The sequence below is a fragment of the Danio rerio genome, chromosome 9, assembly GCF_052040795.2.
Source record: "Danio rerio strain M-AB ecotype USA chromosome 9, GRCz13ab, whole genome shotgun sequence".
Taxonomy (NCBI): domain Eukaryota; kingdom Metazoa; phylum Chordata; class Actinopteri; order Cypriniformes; family Danionidae; genus Danio; species Danio rerio.
This window is the reverse complement of record NC_141029.1, coordinates 42,956,416-42,980,655: the sequence shown is the minus strand read 5'-3', so window position 1 is coordinate 42,980,655 and position 24,240 is coordinate 42,956,416. Positions and strand designations below refer to the sequence as shown.

At 35.2% G+C, this 24,240-nt stretch overlaps 1 protein-coding gene and 1 long non-coding RNA gene across 3 annotated transcripts; one reads left to right on the top strand and one right to left on the bottom strand.

Moving 5' to 3' along the window:
* The first annotated feature begins 431 nt into the window (after window positions 1-431).
* LOC141376184 (uncharacterized) lies at window positions 432-23,796 on the top strand. 2 transcript variants are annotated; one of them, XR_015499800.1, is made up of 3 exons: window positions 432-581; window positions 17,922-18,008; window positions 22,371-23,796. It is a non-coding gene; the product is annotated as an uncharacterized LOC141376184 (long non-coding RNA). The 2 variants fall into 2 exon arrangements; XR_015499801.1 differs by lacking the exon at window positions 432-581 and adding an exon at window positions 16,253-16,327.
* slc40a1 (solute carrier family 40 member 1) lies at window positions 5,402-16,144 on the bottom strand. The gene is given in 8 exon segments (NM_131629.1): window positions 5,402-7,546; window positions 9,386-10,006; window positions 11,174-11,422; window positions 12,192-12,318; window positions 13,417-13,532; window positions 13,741-13,900; window positions 15,691-15,758; window positions 15,875-16,144. Coding segments are annotated over 8 exon segments (1,689 nt in total). The 5' UTR covers window positions 15,909-16,144; the 3' UTR covers window positions 5,402-7,232.
* Window positions 23,797-24,240: the final 444 nt, after the last annotated feature.

The window sequence follows — 24,240 nt, the reverse complement described above, 5'->3', positions numbered from 1 at the left end:
TTGTTTCCTGGTTCTTATGGAAATTCCAACAATGTAAAATCCTGGTGAATAACAGGCCAAGCAAAACAAACAGACTGTGACGTTCCACACGGGATCACTACCCTGCTGAAAAAAACAGCCTAAACCGGCCTAGGGGTTAAGGCCATTCCAGACTGGGTTCCAGCCTGGTCTTAGCTGGTTAGACTGGGAGGTGACCAGCCTTGCCAACCCATTTCCCAGCATCGTCATAGTTGGAAAACCAGCCTGGAATGGCCAAAACCCTTTTAAAACCAGATTGGTCGAGCAGCTAAAACTAGCCAACAAGTTTTTTTCAGCAGGGATATGCACACCCCAGCCTGTGTTTGATTGTCCACAACATTTCCTTATGAGATTACTGCAATTTAGCTTTTTCCTATTTTTATGTTTTTATGTAAGCTTGTATTACACTTTATGAATGTGGGACTCTTATTTTGATAACGAGACGACACAGAGGCGTCTCGGACATCTCTGAGTATTTCATCTCAGCACAACTCGTAATCGGAATGGAAAATTCATGAAAGACAGATTATACATTTATTCGGCGCCACCCAAAGATACATAAGGTCTGTTTAACCTTCTTTTGTTAGTTTAATATTTGTATATACTGAGAGATGTGCCGTGAATGTTTGTGATGAGGCAAAACAAAACAACATGTTGACTGTTTAAAGCACGTTTATCCATCGTGTCATTGCTATGATTTTTCTGAAGCAAAAGGAACGCCAGCAAATTTTAAAAACTCATGTTAATGTGGAGGTTTGTTGAACATTTATTTTATTTGGAGTTTCTGCGTTCACCTGCCTATCCTGACGGCAGCTGTGTGTAAACGGCTTTTCATCTTGCTTTATGCCAGGCGTGTCCAAACTACGGCCCGCGGGCCATCTGCGGCCCGCAATCAGTTTTGTGGCGGCCCGCGAGGCTTTTTATAAATATCAATAGAATCTGGCCCGCTATACAAAAATGAACGTAATTCAATAAATAACCACCGGGTGTCGCTATTACATGCAATCAATTAAGCAACAGTTCTTGTTATGATCTATCTATCTATCTATCTATCTATCTATCTATCTATCTATCTATCTATATATATATATATATATATATATATATATATATATATATATATATATATATATATATATATATATACACAGTTGAAGTCTGAATTATTAGCCCCTCTTTGATTTATTTCTTCTTTTTAAAATATTTCCCAAATGATGTTTAACAGAGCAAGGACATTTTCACAGTATGTCTGATAATATTTTTTCTTCTGGTGAAAAACTTATTTGTTTTATTTCGGCTAGAATAAAAGCAGTTTTAATTTTTTTATGAACCATTTTATGAAAATTATTAGCCCCTTAAGTCTTCAGAACAAACCATTGTAATAAAATAACTTGCCTAATTACCTTAACTTGACTAGTTAACTTGATTAACCTAGTTAAGCCTTTAAATGTCACTTTAAGCTGTATAGAATTGTCTTGAAAATATCTAGTCAAATATTATTTACTGTCATCATAGCAAAGATAAAATAAATCAGTTATTAGAAATGAGTTACTAAACCTAATATGTTTAGAAATGTGTGGAAAAAAATCTTCTCTCCGTTATACAGAAATTGGGGAAAAAATAAACGGGGGCTAATAATTTAGGGGGGCTAACAATTCTGACTTCAACTGTATATATATATATATATATATATATATATATATATATATATATATATATATATATATATATATATATATATATATATGCGTGTCTGTGTGATGTATGTAATATTTGGCCCGCGACAACGTTGTTTTTTTGCATCTGGCCCTCGGCCCAAAAAGTTTGGACACCCCTGCTTTATGCTTAAACTACTAAATGAATACTGAAGTCTATTTAACTGATTTATATATTTTAATTACTTTACAACATCCATGCTGTAAAAGAAACCCTATCAAATTGAACAAAAAAGTCACATTAACCATTCACTGTAAGTTTAATGGTATGGGAAGAAACACTAGCTAGGAATTTGTTTCTATTTAACAACTGAATTGTTTTTTAAATTTCTTACATGTGATTTACAGAGTACATCAGGCTGAGTGTGTGTGTGTGTGTGTGTGCCAGAACAGGTATATATTTACGAAAATTACGACCGTTCCAAATATGGTCAAAACCAAGTTTTTCATGCTAAACAATTAGCATAGTGAAAATTGGGAGTTATCTAAGCCACATAGCTACTATTTAGATTTTAGAAAACTATTTTACATATTAAATCAGTGCACTTTAATGTTGGTCAATTGTTAGCTGGTCAGACATTCACAGTGACACATGTTATTGTAAACTACAGAAAAGGTAAACACAACTAGAGCTGCGTTCTTGAAACTGTATCAAAGGTCATGATGTTTTTTTAGGCCCGATGTTGTACAAGATGAATTGCTTAGGACACCAGTTATTTTGCACGTGCTTCTTTTTTTAAACGCTAAAGACAATATCTTATCTCTTCTCTTCCCGTGTCTGGATTTCTAGTTCAAGCAAAGTCGAACTTCAGTTAATCTTTGCTCCCACTTTGGTGCAGATTTCAACCATATAATCAATTACTTCCTGCATTAAAAAAGCCCTGCAATACTTTAGGGGGGTATTATTAGCTTTCTTATGGTGTGTTCATGGTCCTTACTTAATGCCTGTAAAATATGTGTTGAGGCTTTAAAGAGTTTGGATTCTGCACTTTGGACGCAAATTGACTTAGCATGCACTTTCAAAAGGATTCATGCTCAAATTGATTAAGGCACCATCGTTACTTTTTTATCACTGTTTACAAGTGCTGAGGAAGCTTCCTGAGCTGAAATTTAGATATGGTGATGGATGTTTGGTTTCCGACTTGCACAGTAAGCTGTAAACCGATCACAAGAGAGACAAGTGGACCATCTGACCAATCAAAGTAGGCTAGAGAGACACAATCCTTAATCTTTTTAGACATTTATAGAAACAAAAGAGAATGTTTTTGACCTTGGATGACTGCAAACTGAATTTAAATAGGTAAAATATTGGCATCAGTGATGCCAGAGACTGTTTTGTACACCATGATTTTATATAAGATTCACTTTAATGTGTGAAATGACTGAAAAGTGGTCATAAACGAATAATTTCTCAATTCAAATGAGTAGCGGCATGGACCCGGAAACAGTATTCTATACGTCATGACTAGGCATGGGCTGGTATAAGATTTCGACAGTATGATAACCTTCGACAAAAATATCATGGTTTCAAGGTAATGTGATCACTGCTCTAAAATATAAATATTTTAAATGTCTGGGTAAAAAAAACAACAACTTTTCCCCCTTTGAACACAAATATTTTGGAGCAGTAAACATATCAGGGTTAATAATTCAAATGAATCATTGACTTCTGCTGTCTTCATTAGTTTCATAAACACAGATTTATTTACAATTTAAAGCGGCATCTTTGGATATATATATATATATTTTTTTTTTTTTGGAGATACTATTGTCCTAAAAAAAAAAAAAAAACGTACCGGTAAATAAAATTCCTACACATACCTTAGGAACGGTACAGCAGAAAATTTTGGCGGTTTTAAAACCTTGACTTTTCCATATATTTTCGTATACCTTGAAAACGATTATCGTCTCATGCCTAGTCACGACATAGCAAGCAGATAGCCGATGTGCACATTGCGGTATCTGTGCTGAAACAATATGTTGTGCAGCCCTATTACCCTTGATGCAGTAGGGCTGTGCGGTTTAGTGAAAATATCTAAGATTTTTGCAATTTTAAATTTTTATTTATTTATTTATTTATTTTGGACAGATATTGCAGTTTGATTTACGATTTAATTCAAGCTTCAGCTCAATGATCTGTAAGCCGTGGCAACAATTTTTTGACAGCTCTGAAAACGACCTGTTTTTGTTTAGTGTCTGTGACTTTGAAACCAAAATATTCCCATATTACAAATGCTGTTTTTCTTTGATATTCGTCTATTAATGCTTGAATGAATGAAGCAGCAGACGCCATCATCCTACTTGTTTGCACTTTCCTGTTTGTTTTCTTGTTGTTGTGGGCATAGTTCAGTTGTGCAATTCTAATTGGGCAGAACGAAAGTGTGCTCACTCAGTTGGCTAGTTATAAAGCCCCGGTCAGATCACACAATTTCAGCACGATGTCGTGACACAACATTCAATCGTTTCTTCTCGTGTAATGGCATAGTTCACAATAACCAATACCATATCTGGAATGCCTCACGACACCATCGCAGAAAGACTAGCATGTTTATTTTCTGAAGCATAGCAGACTGGTTTTAAAGCACTTTACCTCAGATGTTATTCATTACATAATCATTCATTCATTTTATTTTCGGTTTAGTCCCTTTATTAATCAAGAGTCGCCACAGCAGAATGAACCGCCAAGTTATCCAGAACTTGTTTTAGGCAGCGGATGCCCTTCCAGCTGCAACCCATCACTGGGAAACATCCATACACACTCATTCACACACATACACTACGGACAATTTAGCTTACCCGATTCACCTAAAGCGCATGTCTTTAAACTTGTGGGGGAAACCGGTGCACCTGGAGCAAACGCGTGCAAACACGGGGAGAACATGTAAACTCCACAGGGAAATGCCAACGGACCCAGCCGAGGCTGGAACCAGCGACCGTTTTGCTGTGAGGTGATCGTGCTACCCCACCGTGCCACTGTGACGTCCTTTCCTTACATATATACATATTTATTTTATATTGCAGCCTCTTGCGATTAACTAAAAAATTGTGATGGGATTTCGAATAATAGCACAGCCCTATGATGAAGTACACAATGTTCACCAATCAGAGTCACAGTGAACAACCCACACTGCAAATGTAATTGTGTTTGTCACCCTGTGCTCTCAGCATACTTAAATATGTGTGTGTTTGTGTGTGTACACAGCTCATTAAAGCTAAGTATACAGTATTTTTGTTGTTTCGTTGCTTCAAACAAAGTTTATAACTCTCTTGTTTGCGTTATAAATTTGTAAAAATCCCTTTGGGAAAAATGAACAGGAAACAAATGTTTCTCAGTTCTGGTCCAAAGCTCACTGGGTTGCATACAAATTCCAGGTCTAGACCCAGCTGATTGGCCCACCCAGAAGGAGCGGTGCTCTATTTGTTCCTTGCATGTAATCAGGTCGTTCTTTGTCTTTGCTTCTCATGCAAGCCAAGATGAACTCAGCATTTAGTCAATGCATTAACCAAAAAAAAAAAAAAAAAGCCTGAATGGGCCTTTTAGAGAAAATTAGCAGTAAACCCATCTAAGGAATGTGTGACCCTGTACAATTGTGGCTGGACGTGTTCCAGCTCCTGCAGTTTCCCAGTCGACCTCTTCGAATTCTTAACTCAATCACTCAGACATTGCATTTAGATACAAATCTGTTTATTTCAGTCGAAGTGAGATACAATACAAGACTAAAGTTCTATAATCCTCCCACTGCGATGGAGTGTGAACCACAATTATTGCAAATATGCCACCAAACATGAACAGAATCAATATGCTTATATAAAGAATAATCTAGGTTCTTCCGTTACATTCAACTGGGTGTCGAAAGTACAATTTATTGCAAACGTGTTTACTTCTCTTGTCTAAAAGGGGGAAATCTGTGGCCTTACAAAGGAGGATAAACCCGATTGAAACAAAACTAGTCAACATAAGAATATAAAAAAATATTTTACAGATGTAAATAAGGCTTCACATTCACAGAAAGACTGACACAATGAAAGACTGACAGTGTGTTCGTTGGGGCCTCATGAAGTAGTTCTCACACATTAAAGAAAACGCTAACTTAGCAAGTCAAGTGTGACTTGGCACCTGTGTTTGGAACCAGCTGCGCTGCAAACCAGCCGTTTACACACTGGACTCAATAATCCCTTCTCTGTTCTGTGCATATGGTGGATTCCCGCTGGTGTCCAACATCAATATTACACAACTATTATAAAACACCTCATATATATATATATATATATATCTATGTCGAGCCAGCTGTGGTTTTAAAAGGATGTTAGTAGTACTTCTATGATTGTGGCTTTCATCTAAGCTAATAGAACAGGTCTGTAACCTTTACTTTGTATTATAAAAAATCTAGATTAGCGTATGAGGTGTGGTGTCTTATATAGGAAGGTAAAAATCATGAAGTTTGAGGTTAATGTACTTTGAAAATCCCATTTTGAAATAAATTTGCATGTAAAAATATCAGATTTCCTGCCTGGCCGTGAACTTCGGCGACAGGTTTTGTGTATTGTGCAAATATCGTAATACCTGAAGTGTCTTGTTGCGCTTGTTTCGTAATGGAAAACGTATATTAATCATGTAAAGTGCATGTGTAACAATCTTTGCAAATAAAAACAAGAATTATGTGCGAAAATCACTTTCAAATCAAACAGGAGCAAAAATACCTAGCGCTAAAATCTCTTGCTGCGATGGGGAGCCTATCAGCGCCGAAATCTCCAAGAAATCATCACACCGGTAATAATAATAATATGGAATGTTTAACACGATAAAAAAACGGCAATTCCCTCACTTCCACGTGATGCCAAAAAAACCCACTTTGGTTACATGTATAAACCGCCTGCATGGCTTTCCAAAAGAGTTGAAACAACGTAGCACCACCGAAGCTGAGATAAAGAATACTGACTACACGTGTATATAAATATATAGGCATTATATAGGCTTACCTGAATGTATAACTAGCGCACTCTTAATAGCTATTAAAGAGACTTTAACCAAGGCTTGGAAGAAGGGACAAACATTACAAAACTACACTATCATAAGTAGAGCACATTGCAAAACTGTCATAACCAGTCTGAAGGTTAACTACGACCATAAAGTTGAAAAAAAAAACAATATAAAACGTAAAAGTAGAATAAATATGCTAATTTTTGCTTTGGAGCTCTTACAAAAGTCATTAAAGCATGATAGAACCGTAGTTTCCATGTATATATTTCCTCCTACGGTTGCTTCTATGGCATTTTTACAGCACCTTGAACATGATAGTGAGAAGTGAAGTATGCTATGCTAAGTAGAGCTCCTTCTCTTTGTTATTTTAGCCTATGGCAGAGGATATTTACTCAATGCACAGCACTGCAAGCAGCAAAAGCATGCATGTTAGTAAAACAGATGGGATCCTGGCAAGGTTCTGGAAGAACACAGCAAGCCACGCTCTTGTAGAAATGGCCTACGGTCTCTTTAAAAAGCTATACAGAGTTTGGAAGTGAGGGAATGTTGGGATCTGGCTTCTGCTCGGGGGAACAGAACAGGAAGAGTCGGCTTCCAAGGCTTTTATAGGCAAACCTGAAATACATCATATGTCCCATAGCCACGAAGGAAACGGAGATGATTACAAGAAGACCAAAGGCTTCAGGATTTGGTGCAAGGATGACCATGATGAAGTGCAGGAGATCGAGAAGATAATTCATGGAGTTCTGGACGCCATTGATGACTCCTCTCTCGGACTCAATCACATTCTCTTGGATCAGTTGGGTCACGGTCAAGTCGAAGGACCAAAGACCTGGAAGCAATTAAGGAGAATCAATTAAACACATATTGGGTCATTAAAGGAACACCAGCGCACTATAATCACAAACATGACTTGTTGTTTTTTGGTCTCAAAGGTTGGTTTTATAACTTTCAGGTGATACAACGATATCGTCTTAAAGATAACGGAAAATAAGCACTCAATGAAACTATTTTTATAGTTTCCTGTTGGTTGCTCATTTACACAAACTTTTTGAAATCCAGCCAGAAATAAGAAGAAAATCAAACTATTTTTTAAACTCAAGACATGATAGGATTGTTTACATAAGATATCGTATTGGATGCACGAGGCTCACACGTGGACATTTACTCAAAGGAGAAAAAAAAACAAAATGTCAATATTGCCACAGAGAAACCATTTAACATATACTTGTGGAATCATACGGCTTTTATCAAATCAAATATAAATGTGAATCCTTCCAAAATAGTACCATTTTGTATCAAAAGTAGACCTTAAAAATGATTTTTACCCTATATATTATTACTATTTTATGTATTATTAATAGCTGTTAGTGACTTTTTATTTTAGATGTTCATGTTAATTTTGCCAACTGACAACCATCGCTCGATAATCAAATATTGCGTTTTCAACAGAATAAACTACATAAAAAGTATAAAATAAATTGTCCTGCCCTAGATATTTTTCACCTGAAAAACACGTTTAGACAACAAAAAGAAAACACTGACAGAATTCTTTTTAAGAAACGACATATGCTGTTTGTCCAAGGTCAGTGTATCTTTTGGTCATTGAATTTTCATTTTAAAAACGGATATTAAAAAACAAGCCATTTTTGGATTGTCATTAAAATTCAAAAATATATATTTAAATATAAGTTGTTTTTCTTGTTCATGGTGAAAAACAGAAAAGCAAAATTAAAAAATGATTTAATTTACATTTTTTATTTCAAATAACAAAAAATAAAATCACCAGAAAACAAAAACGAATAAAGGCTTGTTTTTATATTTCAAAACCACATAGGCTGACTCGTTCACGATGACATTTTTATTCGAAATAAAAAAATGAAAATCAAATCATTTCACCGATCGCTGCACAGAAAATATGCATTTATTCAATGAAAACCCCGCATCTGCTTTCATTTGATTGAAGAATGAAAAAGACTTGACAGACGTAACATGCTTTTTCCGATCAGAGTTTTGTTTTTTTCAACTGCACAACGCAACGGTTAGTAAACCATTCAAAAGATGGCATTCTCAATGCAAAAAGGATGTTCGATGTGATCGGCCCCTGATGCAGCCAAACTTTAAAAATGAATTTAATCATAGTTTTCTAACATTTAACTGATACCATTAATAGGTTAAAAACTTAACTTTTCGTTAATGGTTAATCAGTTATTATGTGCATCCCTACTTTTTATTGTTAAAATATTTTTATAATTATAGAAAAGTGATATTTATTAAATGTGGTAAACTTTTTTTGCAATGACATAGCCAGAGTAGTGTTGTCACGATTCTGGAAATTTGGTACCAATCAGTACTGAAATTTTAAAAACGTGAATTTCCAAAACAATCATGCGCTGCTGAGCACATAGCGCAACAGAAATGATATTCGTATGTCAGCTCATAGACACACTAATCTTTATGGCTTTAAAATATTTCTGATTGAACCTGGTGAACAGCGGTTAAGACCGTCATGGCAAATCACAGTCATTTCTGTTGAGCACGTAAACACAATGGCCAATCAGTGGAGTTTAAGAACTCGCTAAATAGCTCAAAATGTTAGCGGGAAATGGACGTGAAATTCCAGTATCGAGACAACACTAGGTCAGAGAAACTGATATAGGAATAAACTCACCAACTCTAGCAGCAATAACACCGGCAAAGAGAAGCCCGACAGACATGTAGGACTCTACTGGGGGGGCTTCCTCAAAAACGGTGACGTTGGCCTGAATCGGGGGTTCAGTTGTAGGAATGAATGTAGGACTCTCACGCAGCGAGCCGCTGTCTCCAAACAGATGTCTTAAGACCTCTTCGAAGGGCGAGACGCTGAGATCGAAAGGGCTGCCAGGGGCGAAGACAGATGCTACACACAGCGTGAGGCAGGACAGCTGGGTGACTCCAGCAATGAAGCCCGTCCTGATGAGGCCGCACTTCTTTCGGATCCAGGTGAAGGCCACTGTCCCACAGATCCCAGATACAGCTGAGGCTCCCATGAGGAGACTGAGCACAGAGCCATTCAGGCCCTGAGTGTATGCATAGCCTGTGGTGATGCAGTCGAAGCCCAAAACGGTCATGTATAGGAAAGCCAGAGACATGCCGGCGAAGAAGATGGATTGATTGTAGTAGGCTACCCAGCCATCTTTAAAGGTACGGATGGGCTCTGCCATTTGGTAGCAGCAGCCGGTGTCCTTCTTGGTCTCGGAGCTTTCAGTCATCAGTTGGGAGGCTTCGACCGGGCTTTCAGTGTTTCCAATTTCTGAAACAGTGAGTTAGAAAAACACAAAAGTGAAATAACTGAGTCAGATTTAAGTGTCAACCTTCTTGTTAGCATTGCATACTAAAGTAATTGCACAATGAAAGGCATTTAACATAAATAAGGTACAGACGACTTAATCGTTTGCTATGGAATCAACGACTTTCAAATGATAGCGAGAAAGTAGCTTAATCGTCAGAACTCATTTTAAATGTGAAATGTTTGCAGATTGAAGTCGTGGTCATACTAGAGTTTGAACTTGCCAATTTCTGTCGAACGGTGCTGCGAAAATAAGCTGGATTAAACAAGAGGATTAGACATTAAAAAAAAAGAAAAGTCGAGCTACTGCTTCATATATTAAATTTCTGTAGAGAGAGGTCATTTATTTGGTCTTCTATAGGTCTCACACAGTCATGTGATGCGATTTTGCAAGTCAGACTTCACCAAGCTTGAACTTTGCAATGCTACGACTTCTGAAACTTGTCGCACAAGCTTGTGTTTCCAGTTTGCCACATTCGCATATGTATGAATGGAAGCCTATGGAGATTTAGTCAAAATAAAACAGCTACTTTGATTATTTTTCCTTAAAGAGATAGCTCACCCAAAAACAAAACAAAAAAATACTAGCTTTTTTTTTTTTTTTTTTACCTCAAGTGGTTCTAAACCTTTGAGTTTCAAACAAATGCTATAGAGGTCAACAGCTAGAGTTTTCCAGCTTTCTTCAAAACATCTTCTTTTGTATTCAGCAAAATAAGGAAACTCAAATAGGTTGGAAAGAAGTAAAGACACTGTAAATGATGTGCAAATTAGAATTTTTGGTGAACTACCCCTTTAAATAATTTGGTTGAGCTTGACAAGTGCAGTTATCTCTACAGTTCGAGTACCTTATTGATTAAATGGATTATTTACTTCCTAAGTGTCACAATTTTGGGGAATGCTCATTTTATGTAATTGGAGAAGATCAATATGTAACTGGGAAGTGGAGCAGGCGAAAAACCCTTTTTCAGTTTGAAAGTGGATTAATATCGCATACTTCTCATGCTAATGCTAATCTTGGGTTTGTATAATAGTCTAACATATCTAAAGTTCTCATTAGAAAAAAAAAGATGAGATTTGAGACTCAATGTACCCTGTGGAAAATGCCAGAAGAGTTCGGCTAGTATTACAAACCTTTTTGTATGTTGAGGTGTTTCAGCTCTTGGTCATCGCTATCCTTCTGTCCTGCCTTAAAGGCAAGCGCTGGAGTTTTCTGATAAACTTTCCAAAGCAGGAAATACTCCAGGCACATGGAGAACAAGTTCCAGCCCGAGATAAAACCACAGCCAATGAAGTGTGAGCCAAATGCCATGATCTGGCCCACAAGCATCGGTGCCAGAATGTTGGTCAACTGGTCAATTATTCTGACAGTTGCATTCATATCTGACAAAAAAAAAAAAAAAAAAAGAGTACAATTGTTAAGTATGAGCTGGCATTATTTTATGAAACAAAACTCAATAAAAACATTGTTAAACATGCCATTTAAAATAATTGCTTTTTATTTTTTTATACATATACATGCATACAAGTAATTTATTCCTGTGGCTGCAAATGAGAATTTCAGAGTCACATGATGCTAAAGACATTATTGTTATTATTAGCCAAGTTAGTGTCTACTTAAATACTTCTGTTTTGTTTTGTTTTGTTTTCAGGTTTATTTGCTTGCTTTCACGGATTTCCTGGAGGTTACTGGGTTCACTTGGTACATTGGCGGGTTTAAAAAAAGCCATACAAAAGGACAGCTGATGCAAGCACTCTATAAAGATAAGATGACTGATGGAGAAAGAGTTATAATGTGTTTTATGAGCTTCTTTCCACTAAGTGGAATGACTTTTACAGTAGTAAAAAATGTACAATGGCCAAAAAACGAATTTAAAGTTAAAGTACATTAAATAAAATGTTATTTATATACAAAACAATCAACATTTTAGTTATATTGGTCAAATAAAGAATGATTTAAACACTTTTTTTATTGTCAAACCAAATTCTAGTTAATATGGTGAACTATGACCTAGTTGAATCTGCTTACATTACCCTGTTTACAGTGCAATGAACTATAAATGGTGTAATTATAATTGTTATACAGTCTTGCACTGTCAAAATGCTTTTTGTAGCCGCTGTAATGGAATCTCAAAAAGCTGAAACTCCTTACCTGCCAATTTGCTCCGATCATCTCCAGCCACAACCACAACCCAGTCTCTTTGGATGGTGATGGACATAGCTGTGCTGGCCAGGTTAGCGATATTAGCAATGGAGATGACCATTATGTAGCATGTTGTCTGCAATGACAAGGAATGCTGTTAAAAATGTCACAGTGTCCAAAAATAGCAGCCAATACTATTATTTGTTAGCCCACTGGCATTACAAAAAAAGCTTAGACTTAATATTCAGGAATGGTTCAGAACAAATAACAGTTCAGCGAGCCTCATTTTGTCTGCTGTAAGGGTTCATGACCTCAGCGACACCAGGACAAACAGGTTTTGTATGTTATTGTATTAAGCTAAAGCTTTCCAGCCGTCAAACGTCTAATATTGAGAAAGCAACATGCTTTCTGCTCATGTGGCATCTGTGGATTCTGCTGACAGCATGTCACCATTTTTGTTTTTGGTGTCGTGTTTCAATGATATAAGCCAAAGTAGAGGCCAGCCTGAATAAACAGGAGAGCTCTTTATGTAGTAGACAGCTTCTATAATTGAAACTGTTAAAGGGATAGTTCACTAAAAAATGAACATTTCCTCACCCTTTGCTATTATTTTCTGAAGAATGATGGAAAGCAGCAGCCATTGACATCTATAGTAGGAACAACAACAACTTACTATGGAAGTCAATGGCTGCTGCTTTCCAGCATTCGTCAGTCTTTGTTTGTGTTCAGCAGAAGAAAGTAACCCAGACAGGTTTGGAACAAGTGAAGGGTGAGTAAATAATGAGAATTTTTATTTTTGGGGGGTGAACTGTCCCTTTGAGGAGCTCTGAATTTCTTGTTATATAGAAATTGTCTGCCACAGCCAACAATAAGATAAAATACTTTCAAAAAGAAGTAAAAATTTGCCTAAAATTAATTAAAAGCCTCACTAAAAACATTATTTTATTACCCATTCTTTAGTAAAAGTGCACAGAGTAAGGAAGACAATGAGTAAGATTTTAGTTTTAATGATGAACCATTTACAGAAGGTCAACTGTGAAGTTACAAACAAAGCTAGAGGTGTGAGAATTGCATGTTTTGCTTTTGGAAATGAAGGATTTCTAAGTGCATAAATAAGGGTTATAGTAATACTGTGTGTGTGATTTTGAGAATTATTTACTCATTCAGCAAATACTGCTAAATGGTGTCAGAGCTTTACTAGGAAACACACGGTCATATCATTTTAAATACTCACCAGCAACCATCCATCATACATGCTAGAAAGCTGTTGTTTGAACTGGAAAACAGCCATCAAAAGGGCACCACAGAGAATGACAGCACTGTTCTGGACAACCAAAGATGTCTGTGCCACTGAAATTAATAAAGAAATTCAGACTGTAAAAATGGTGCATGCACTCTATATATATATATATATATATATATATATATATATATATATATATATATATATATATATATGTGTGTGTGTGTGTGTGTGTGTGTGTGTGTGTGTGTGTGTGTGTGTGTGTGTGTATATATATATATATATATGCATGCATCTGTAGTTTGCCTTGTTTACCTTTTAGTCTGGGGTTTTTGTCAACCCAGTCACCAATAATAGCGCCCAGTAAGAGCACGGACCCCGCGACCACCAGTCCATACACGGCTGTCAGGAGTAAACTATTGCCATACAGCTCCACCAGAAACACAGCCACAGCAAAATTCCACATCCGATCCCCCTGTAACATAATGACACAATGAAGCAGTCCAGATAATTTTGTGATTGCTATATAATTATTACTGTATGGACTATATATAGGTTATAGTGCCAAAGAAATTGTTGTCAGAAGTATTTTGCAGAAAATACATAGTTGTTATGTATCAGCACATTGATATACAATAACATGTTAATACATTAATAATGGGAAAATATGTGTAAAATAATTGTATTGACATTTAGTGTAAATTATATATTTATGTATAAATATCACACTTATTCTGAGCTGTGCTTAATTAATTATGTGAAAGAATAAGGGATCATATAAAATTCATATTATCATATAATTATATATAATGTATTGCTGACAAATAGGTAAAAACTAGTGGTTTGAAGGATTGTGACAATGTATTAATTTATAGTTACAGATAATTAGTATTATATATGCCACCAGATGACTCCTATTCTCATCTAAATGAAATATGTATATTAATTTTTATAAAACAATGGGATTCTTCTGTAAAAATCATAATGATACTCATTCATTTTTGCAGAGAGAAAAAAATATTAAACAGGACACATTCTGATGTAAGGGTAAACAATAATTAAATATAAAACTGTAGAACATTAAAATAAAAAATACATATATAATACCGAAAAGTTTATAATAATAAAATAAAAACATGCATAACTTGCATTCCCTATAATATCATAATCAAATAATTTTAATAAAAATCTCATACACATTCCGGACAATGTAAGGATCACATTTATTTAAGTAAGGATTTTTAATCTGTTTTTATTCTTGTTAATATAAATTACCATTTGAATTTGAACCTTTGAATTACCATTGTGTATGCAATGTGCTATTTAAAAAACTTGCCTTGACTATATATTTATTACACATACATAAATTAATATATACGAATAATTATAAACAAATCACACATATATATTATAAAACAAGTAATTATAACAAATGTAAACACACACACATTTAAGAGTTCAGATGCAAAAACTTCTAATTGCCACCTAGAATTTTCTTCTAAAATGAGTATGTTAACAGGTTCATGAGTGTTGGTTCAGTAATATCACTTTTATGGCAAAGAATAAGCCTTTTTTGCAGTCTTTAAAGTGATAAAATGATAAAAAATTAACAAAGGAGGCTGAGAAAAATGTTCATTTTCCATGGAACTTTATATTTTATATTTTATTTTATATATATGTGTGTGTGTGTGTGTGTGTGTGTGTGTGTGTGTGTACATTCATACAGTAGATAATTGAGTACACCTAATTTTGAAAATGAATATTTTTTATTAATTTCTCAGTGAATATAGGCAATGCATTTTGGTGTATTTGAACAAAAGAGATTTAATAAACATATATTTATTAAAATAATATTTTAGTCACCAAACCTATTTAATGTTCTAGCAAAATATTGCAAAAAATCAATCTCTATTATTTTTTTATTATTATCATTATTATTATTTTTTGTTCTTTTGATTTTTTCTTTTTTTATTTGTATTTAATATTTTTCTACAACATTTATATTTGGGTGTACTAGTTTTTGCACCGTCATCGTAAGTTATTTTGTTAGATAAGCTCCAGATTTGTCTTCAGTACTGACTAATCTAATGTATATGCACAAATATAATAATGTATAGCTTCTTTATTTAAAATATTAATTTAAAAGCGAGATTTGTGAGGGTGCACTGTATATGCTCTGATACGTTTTGTTGTTTGTTAAGCCGGACACATTAAACAAAGCGAGCTGTCAAACACAGACCAAATGCAAGCTGCATTAGTGCTTACCCATGTCGAGAGGGCATGTCCGACGTAAATGAGGAATTTTGCAGACTTGAAGAATTCGCGGAACCTCTCTGTGAGAAAAGAAAGATATTCAAGTGCAATTTTATTTATGGTTTTTGGTCGAAACAAAAGCGCTCATCAAAACAATGACAGCATCCTACTGCAAATGAAAAATTCTGGCACTTACCACAGCGAGGTTTCTTTGATGCAGGGCTGTCCATTGTGCGTTTTTTATCGATTGTGTTTTTTTTTTCTCGCCGGGATTTGAACTCCTTTGTAAGGCTCGGGCAAAGTAAATCCTCGCTGCAAATATATTCCTGCGCAAATCACGAATATCTCCCTTCTCTCCTCTCCAAACTTAGCTATCACTGTAGCTGAAGTCGGAGAGAAATAACCTTTCTAGAACAACTATGTGAATAAAAACATATAATTCCCGAAATGGCCAGAGCCGCTCGCAAGGATGCAGCCGAGCACCGTGTTTACCACAGGCTGACAGGCTTCTAATATATTAGCGAAAACAGACTCCGCCCCCCTTTTGCGCTCAATGCTCAAGCAGAGTTTCCGTGACACAGCAATATATTTAATAACACAAGCTTCGTCCTGATCATTCTGATTCACTAGATGAATATGCGAATTGCAGGTAAAACAGGTATAGAGTTAATTTGTTAGTTAATTTGTTAGAGTTAATGGTTAGCTACTTGTTACTAAACGCATTTTTCTGCAGAAATTACTTCCAAATTATTTCAAACGCTTAGCTCAAAGCCTTTTTAAAATAAATTATTTTTGCAATCATTCTCTTCCAAAGTAACATTAGGTTTTTGACATATTATAGGCTAAATATTCTACATTCAGAATATTTTACAAATACAGGTATTGGACATATATTGGATATATATATATATATATATATATATATATATATATATATATATATATATATATATATATATATATATATATATATATATATATATATATATTTATACCATATTTGACATACTGGATTGGCCATTAAATTACCCGTATCAGTCACCCTTATCAGTGTCAACATCTGAGAATATCACTTTATGTGTCACAGTGACACAGAGGTCTTAAAATGTGCAATAAATCTCAGAATCTCTGTTAATCAAATAATAGATAGATAGATAGATAGATAGATAGATAGATAGATAGATAGATAGATAGATAGATAGATAGATAATTAGATAGATAGATAGATAGATAGATAGATAGATAGATAGATAGATAGATAGATAGATAGATAGATAGATAGATAGATGGATGGATGGATGGATGGATGGATGGATGGATGGATGGATGGATGGATGGATGGATGGATGGATGGATGGATGGATGGATGGATGGACGGACGGATGATGGACAGAACGACAAAAAAAGAGATGGATGGATGATGGACACACCGACAAAAAGATGGACGGACGGACAGATGAATGAATGATGGACGGACGGACGGACGGACGGACGGACGGATAGATAGATAGATAGATAGATAGATAGATAGATAGATAGATAGATAGATAGATAGAGATGGATGGATGGATGGATGGATGGATGGATGGATGGATAGATAGATAGATAGATAGATAGATAGATAGATAGATAGATAGATAGATAGATAGATAGATAGATAGAGATGGATGGATGGATGGATGGATGGATGGATGGATGGATGGATAGATAGATAGATAGATAGATAGATAGATAGATAGATAGATAGATAGATAGATAGATAGATAGATAGATAGATAGATAGATAGATAGATAGATAGAGATGGATGGATGGATGGATGGATAGATCGATGGATGGATGGATGGATAGATAGATAGATAGATAGATAGATAGATAGATAGATAGATATATAGATAGATAGATAGATAGATAGATAGATGATAGATAGATAGATAGATAGATAGATAGATAGATAGATAGATAGATAGATAGATAGATAGATAGATAGATAGATAGATAGATAGATAGATAGATAGATATGGATGGATAGGTAGGTAGGTAGATAGATAGATAGATAGATAGATAGATAGATAGATAGATAGATAGATAGATAGATAGATAGATAGATAGATAGATAGATAGATAGATAGATAGATAGATAGATAGATAGATAGATAGATGGACAAAAAGATAATGCTTGGATGGATGATTGTTTGATTATGTTTTTTTATTTATCAGTTACGTTCTTCTCTTACTGCTCTAGGCTGCGCTTTGGATCAGTGACAGCTATTTCCCAACTGTTTGGCTTTGTTCTGCTCTTCTCAATAGCATCCAGATTTACTCTATTGAGGTCAGTATTACACAATGCCGTATTAACACTTGAGACCAAGTGTTAACAAAGAGACCGACATAATGTTAAACATTACACAAAAGCCACAGTTAACTAAAAAAGCTATGTGTATCCTGCTATTTGCGGTTTTGATGAAAGTTACATTAGTGCACTCACTTCTTCAATCTAAATATTGGCGAAACCATGAGTTAAATGCAGTCTTTTATCATTGATAAAGTATGTTATAGTCTCAGTGGACTTGTTTAATTTAATATTGGCTGTGCAGAATGTTTTCATCTACTGATTTTTCAGATTTTCAACTTGATAATGCAACAACATGATGCAATGTGTAATTTAATCACTAAATAAAGAGAGGATTTCGTCATTATTCCTCTTGGTTAGTGGTTTGCATATTTGTTTGCTGCAGTATTTGAATGGAATGACAAAGCAACATGCACTCAGCTCTGTTGTGGGATTGATTAAAAAGTCTGACGATTAGGACCCATCCCATTCAAGGCTCAAAGCTGAGTCATTTTGCACACGGGTGCACAGAAATCTGAGACATGGATACAGATTACTGGTTACAGAAAAGCAATGTTCTGTATCACTCTGCTGGCCGTATTTACACCACACAAGTACTTGCACATACCCTTTACATCAGCATTTATTTACATAATATTCATGCTTGATGTCGAAGTGAAAGAGCTTTGATAGATCTTCCACTCTCCTTAAGAACATGTCCTACTTTGGAGTCAGAGGTCACAGAAAACAGTTATTTTCTTTAGCTTTTAATCATGTGATGTAAGTTTATGTATGTTGGCTCCTTGCATGTTTGCATGCATTATGTGTTTTTATGTACAGCACTTTGGTACTCATTGTGGTTGGTTGAAAGTGCCCTAGAATTAAATTAAGTTGAGTCGAGTAATATCAGTGAGATTAAAACACATTGAGTTTCCGACATAACCTTATCATATTCAATTTGCAAATACAATATTTAAGCTGTATTACAGGTTTTTTGTAGAGGTAAATGGGTGGTATACCCAAAAGTGAAAATTCTGTCATCAGTTACTCACCCTTTACTTGTTTCATGTCTAGTTCATGTTTTTTAACTTCTGTTAAACACTCAAGAAGATATTTTGAAGAATGTTGGAAACCTTTAACCATTGACATCCATTGTAGGAAAAGCATGTTCTATAAAAAGTCAATGTATACAGGTTTCAAACATTCTTCAAAACATCTTTTGTGTTCAACATGAGTAAAAAAAAACTCAGACTGGCATGCGATAAGTAAAGGGTGAGTAAATGATGACAGAGCTTTCATTTCTCGATGAACTACACCAGGGGTGGGCAAACTCTGTCCTGGAGGGCCGGTGTCCTGCACAGTTTAGCTCCAACTCTAATCAAACACACCTGCTTGTAGATTTCTATTGATCTTGAAGACACTGATTAGCATGTTCAGGTGTGTTTGATTAGTGTTGGAGCTAAACTGTACAGGTCACCGGCCCTCCAGGACAGAGTTTGCCCATCCCTGAACTACACTGTAAAAAAGTCTCAGTATTTTGTGATTCATGTTTTTATTTTGTTATTTATGCTTTGGAATTGCATTATGGGGGCTTGATCTATCTTCCAACAACTTTTGACCTTGAAAAGGTTAAAAATGTGACTTTTATGAACATTTTTAATAGTTTGAAGATATATTTAGTCTGGGTTGGTGTTGTATATTATGGTACAAAAACCTTGTAATAAACTGCCAGTACATTTTCTGCTATTTTACAGACTCATTTCACTGTATATTGTTTATTATAGATTATATTATTTCAAACTACTTAAATGTCATTAAAAGTCACGTTATTTATCAGGGGTTGCCACAGCTGAATGAACTGCCAACTATTCTGGCATATACTTTCCAGCTGCAACCCAGTACTGGGAAACATATTTAAAAGCAAATGTAATTAAAGAGTTTTTTTTTTACCTGATAAACTAGCTGAGTAAATGTTTCAACACATCTGCTTAAATCTGGACAATTTTCAATCTGATAAGCATTCAAACTTTACATAGGTGTCTAAAATCAATGTAGATACACAGACAGACGGACGGACGGACGGACGGACGGACAGACAGACAGACAGACAGACACAGACAGACAGACAGACAGACAGACAGACAGACAGACAGACAGATAGATAGATAGATAGATAGATAGATAGATAGATAGATAGATAGATAGATAGATAGATAGATAGATAGATAGATAGATAGATAGATAGATAGATAGATAGATAGATAGATAAAAAAATAGACGGACAGACAGACAGACAGACAGACAGACAGACAGACAGACAGACAGACAGACAGACAGACAGACAGACAGATAGATAGATAGATAGATAGATAGATAGATAGATAGATAGATAGATAGATAGATAGATAGATAGATAGATAGATAGATAGATAGATAGATAGATAGACAGATATGGATGAATGGATGATGGACAGACAAAAAGATAGATGGATAGATTGATAGATAGATGATAGACAGACAAATAAATAGATGGATGGATGGATGGATGAACGAATGGATGGATGATGAACAGACAAAAAGATAGATGGATGGATTGATAGATAGATAATAGACAGACAAATAAATAGATATATGGATGGATGGATGGATGGATGGATGGATGGATGGATGGACGGATGGATGGATGGATGATGAACAGATAAACAAAAAGATATATGGATGGATGGATGGATGGATGATGGACAGACCGACAAGATAGATAGATAGATAGATAGATAGATAGATAGATAGATAGATAGATAGATAGATAGATAGATAGATAGATAGATAGATAGATAGATAGATAGATAGATAGATAGATAGATAGATAGATAGATAGATAGATAGATATGGGTGGATGGATGGACGGTTAGATGGACGGAAGGATGGATGATGGACAGACAAAAGATATAGATGGATGGATGATAGACAGATAGATAGACAGACAAAAAGATGAATGGATGGATGATGGACAGACTGAAAAGTATAAATAGATAGACAAAGGGATGGATGGATAGATAGATTAAAATGTTTGAACTATCCCTTTAAGAACATCTGAAACTTAAATGTTGAATTCAGCAAATGTAAATTAAATGGTTTTCTTTGACCTGACAAACCAGCTGAGTAAATGTTCAAATGTTCCAACACATCTGCTCAAATCTGGACCATTTTCAAACTGATAAGCATCCAAACTTTACACAGGTGTCTAAAATCAATGCTGAAGTATGCAGGGTTCACTTACTGCCATGACCATGACTGAACCCAAACAAGCTCGAGTGTTTGTGACATTAGAGGTGGAAACACACAAGTAAACACTGTCCACGTGATTTAACACCTAAGCCTTTCATGGGTGACCACACATTTCAACAGAACTGTAGAGCACAGGGGCTAATGCACAATCAACAGGACCACAAACACAAACACTGTAATTCAGTAAATGCAGGTTTTCTGTGTCATGAATGAGGTTAGAAGTTTACCAAACAGGAGAGTGGGATCTAACTGGTATTAAAAATAGGAATGGTGACAAAAAGCCAATACATTCTATGTTTAGAGGAACAGACGTTAGATTCAAATGCCTTTTCTGCTGCTTGCTTTTATAAATGGAATGACTGAGAGCAGTTTGTAATTGTGGTAAACTTGTATCTTAAAGTAAGATTTAAATCTGCCAGAAAGCTCGATTTGATACAAACAAAAACAAACAAAAAAAGTGTTTACGCTGAGATTTTGGTGAGAAATAAACTGAATAAAAAATTACTTTTAACAATTACACATAAAAATGCATATAAAACACATCATTTGTGCTCAAAATTACAACAATTATGCAAAATATGAAACAGTAAAGTTTCATACAATAACTTAATCTTAAAAAGAACATAATTAATACTGAATTTTTATATTTTGCGTAAATATAATGATGCCATTTCAAATCTGAGTAACACTTTATTTTAAGGTGATGTGGTGCAACACAATCTCACGGCTAATTCGTATGAATACGTATGATCTAATTCGTACAATTTAGTACGATTTGCTCATCCCCCAATGACAGTTGGGTTTAGGGGTGGGGTTAGGTGCCACGCCTCCTTTTTAAAATCGTACAATTTCGTACAACTGAACTCGTGCGAATTCATACGAATTAGCCACTAAACTGGCAAAACGTAAAATACTTACGTTTTCTCATGAGATCAGTACTTCTGTGTACTTACTATTTTAATTACAATTAATTATGCAAAAGGCAACACGGTGGCTCAGTGGTTAGCACTGTTCTTATTCTTTCTATGTGTAATATGTTTGCTGTATATACATTTCTAATTTTGTCATTGCCAGCCAAGCTGCATATGAGATGATGGAGACTGACACAGACTGAGCACCATCTCTACATCTGGGCCACACAGAAACCACACAGACAGACACTGAACACTTTGCAAGACAAACTAAGAGGAGGGAAAGGAAACCAACACTGCAGTCAACTGAAGATGTGGACGAACAACATGCTGAGAAGGAGACACGCGAGGTTGAAGACGGCGAGAGACACTACTGATGAGGAGACACAACACTGAGGTAGCTGAGACCAACTGAATGTAAATTGTGTATGGACACATGTAGAATTAAACCGCCTGTTGGAGGAAAACTGACAGCAGTTGTGTGAACTTGAAGGCTACAGGATGTCTGATGGATTTTGTAACAAGAATGATGCTGAAGTACCAAACAGTAAAAAAAAAACACACAAAATCTTTTGAAGGTGAAGATGTCACATTACAGCATAGGATAGTAACTGTCAAACCAATGTTCAACTGTAGTGTAGAAGAGCTGTAAATGTCACTAAAAGTTAAAGGTCCAGGTGTATCAATGCATTCGGTTCCAGGGCTCAACAATAAGGACTGCCCGATGGCCCGGGGCCAGCGTGAGAGAAGCTCGGGACAGTAGACAGAATCGTTACTGGCCCGATCAAGCCACTGATGCCCTGTCACTAAAGTTTGTCTGTAAATATTTGTCAATCGCATGCAAATATAGTCAGAATCGAGAAACAGTGTCTGTTTTTAAGACTTCGAATGCTAACTTCTCTGTTTCTCTTATCTGATTGAATGTTTTGAGCACGTTATTTTTCCGTAACAACCAGTACAGCGAAGAGACAGCAACATGACGGCAACATCAAGTGATGAGGCTAAAGGAAAACATTTGTTTCTAATGTCTTGGAAGCAGACATTTACAAGGGTACACCACGACTAAAAAAAATGAATGAAGTGTTTTGTACAGTTTGCCATCAGTTTGGCAGGTCAGCTATCTTATGTTTTGCAATAAAATACCTGCACATTTTGCTACTTTTGTTTGCAAAACACTTTGAATTTTGTTCATTATCTATTATTAACAAATATTGAAATTCTAGATTTACAAACATTTTAACACATTTTTATATTTGTGGCTAATAAATAGCTTTAAACTTTTTTTTTGGTAGGGCCAGTGAAAATATTGGCAGGGCAAGTAAAAATCTGAACCACTGGTCCGATCGGGCCAGTAGAAAAAATCCTTAGCGTTGAACCCTGTGTGCTTAATTGAAACATTCTTTGCAAATTCTTTTACATTTCTGTAACTTAGTTTCTTTCACTGTGTGTATGAGTTGTTTTGCTGATGTTTCATCCTGTCTTATGTAAACGATATGATGTATTCCTCCAGAAATTACTTTTTCCTCAGTGCCTGAATAAAAATATCTATTGTATGAATGTAAATAAATGGAGGATGTGTTGTTAACTCATTTATTGTTTATGTTCTTCACAATAACAAAACTGGTACATCAAAACCAAACACAAGATAAGCAGTTATTACTTGAATTAAATAATCCTTTAAAGAACTGAGACAAGTGCTTCTGCTCAAAGTTAAACATTAAGTCAATCAGCAGTTTGAACTAAATAGTTCACCCACAATTTTAAAGTGACTTAATATTTACCTGCCATCAAGTGGTTCTAAACCTGTATGAATTTATTTTTTCTCTTTACACTAATAAAGATATCATAAAGAAAGCTGAAAATCTCTAGTAGGAATTGTAGGAAAACCAACAAATAACAGGTTTTCAGCTTTTATCATATCTGTATTTATGTTCAACATATCTTAATATTTGAGTGTATTATATTATTTATTGTTTTGTTGTTGTTGCAGTCGATGTATTTGACTAAATAAAACTAGTAGGCTATTTACATGT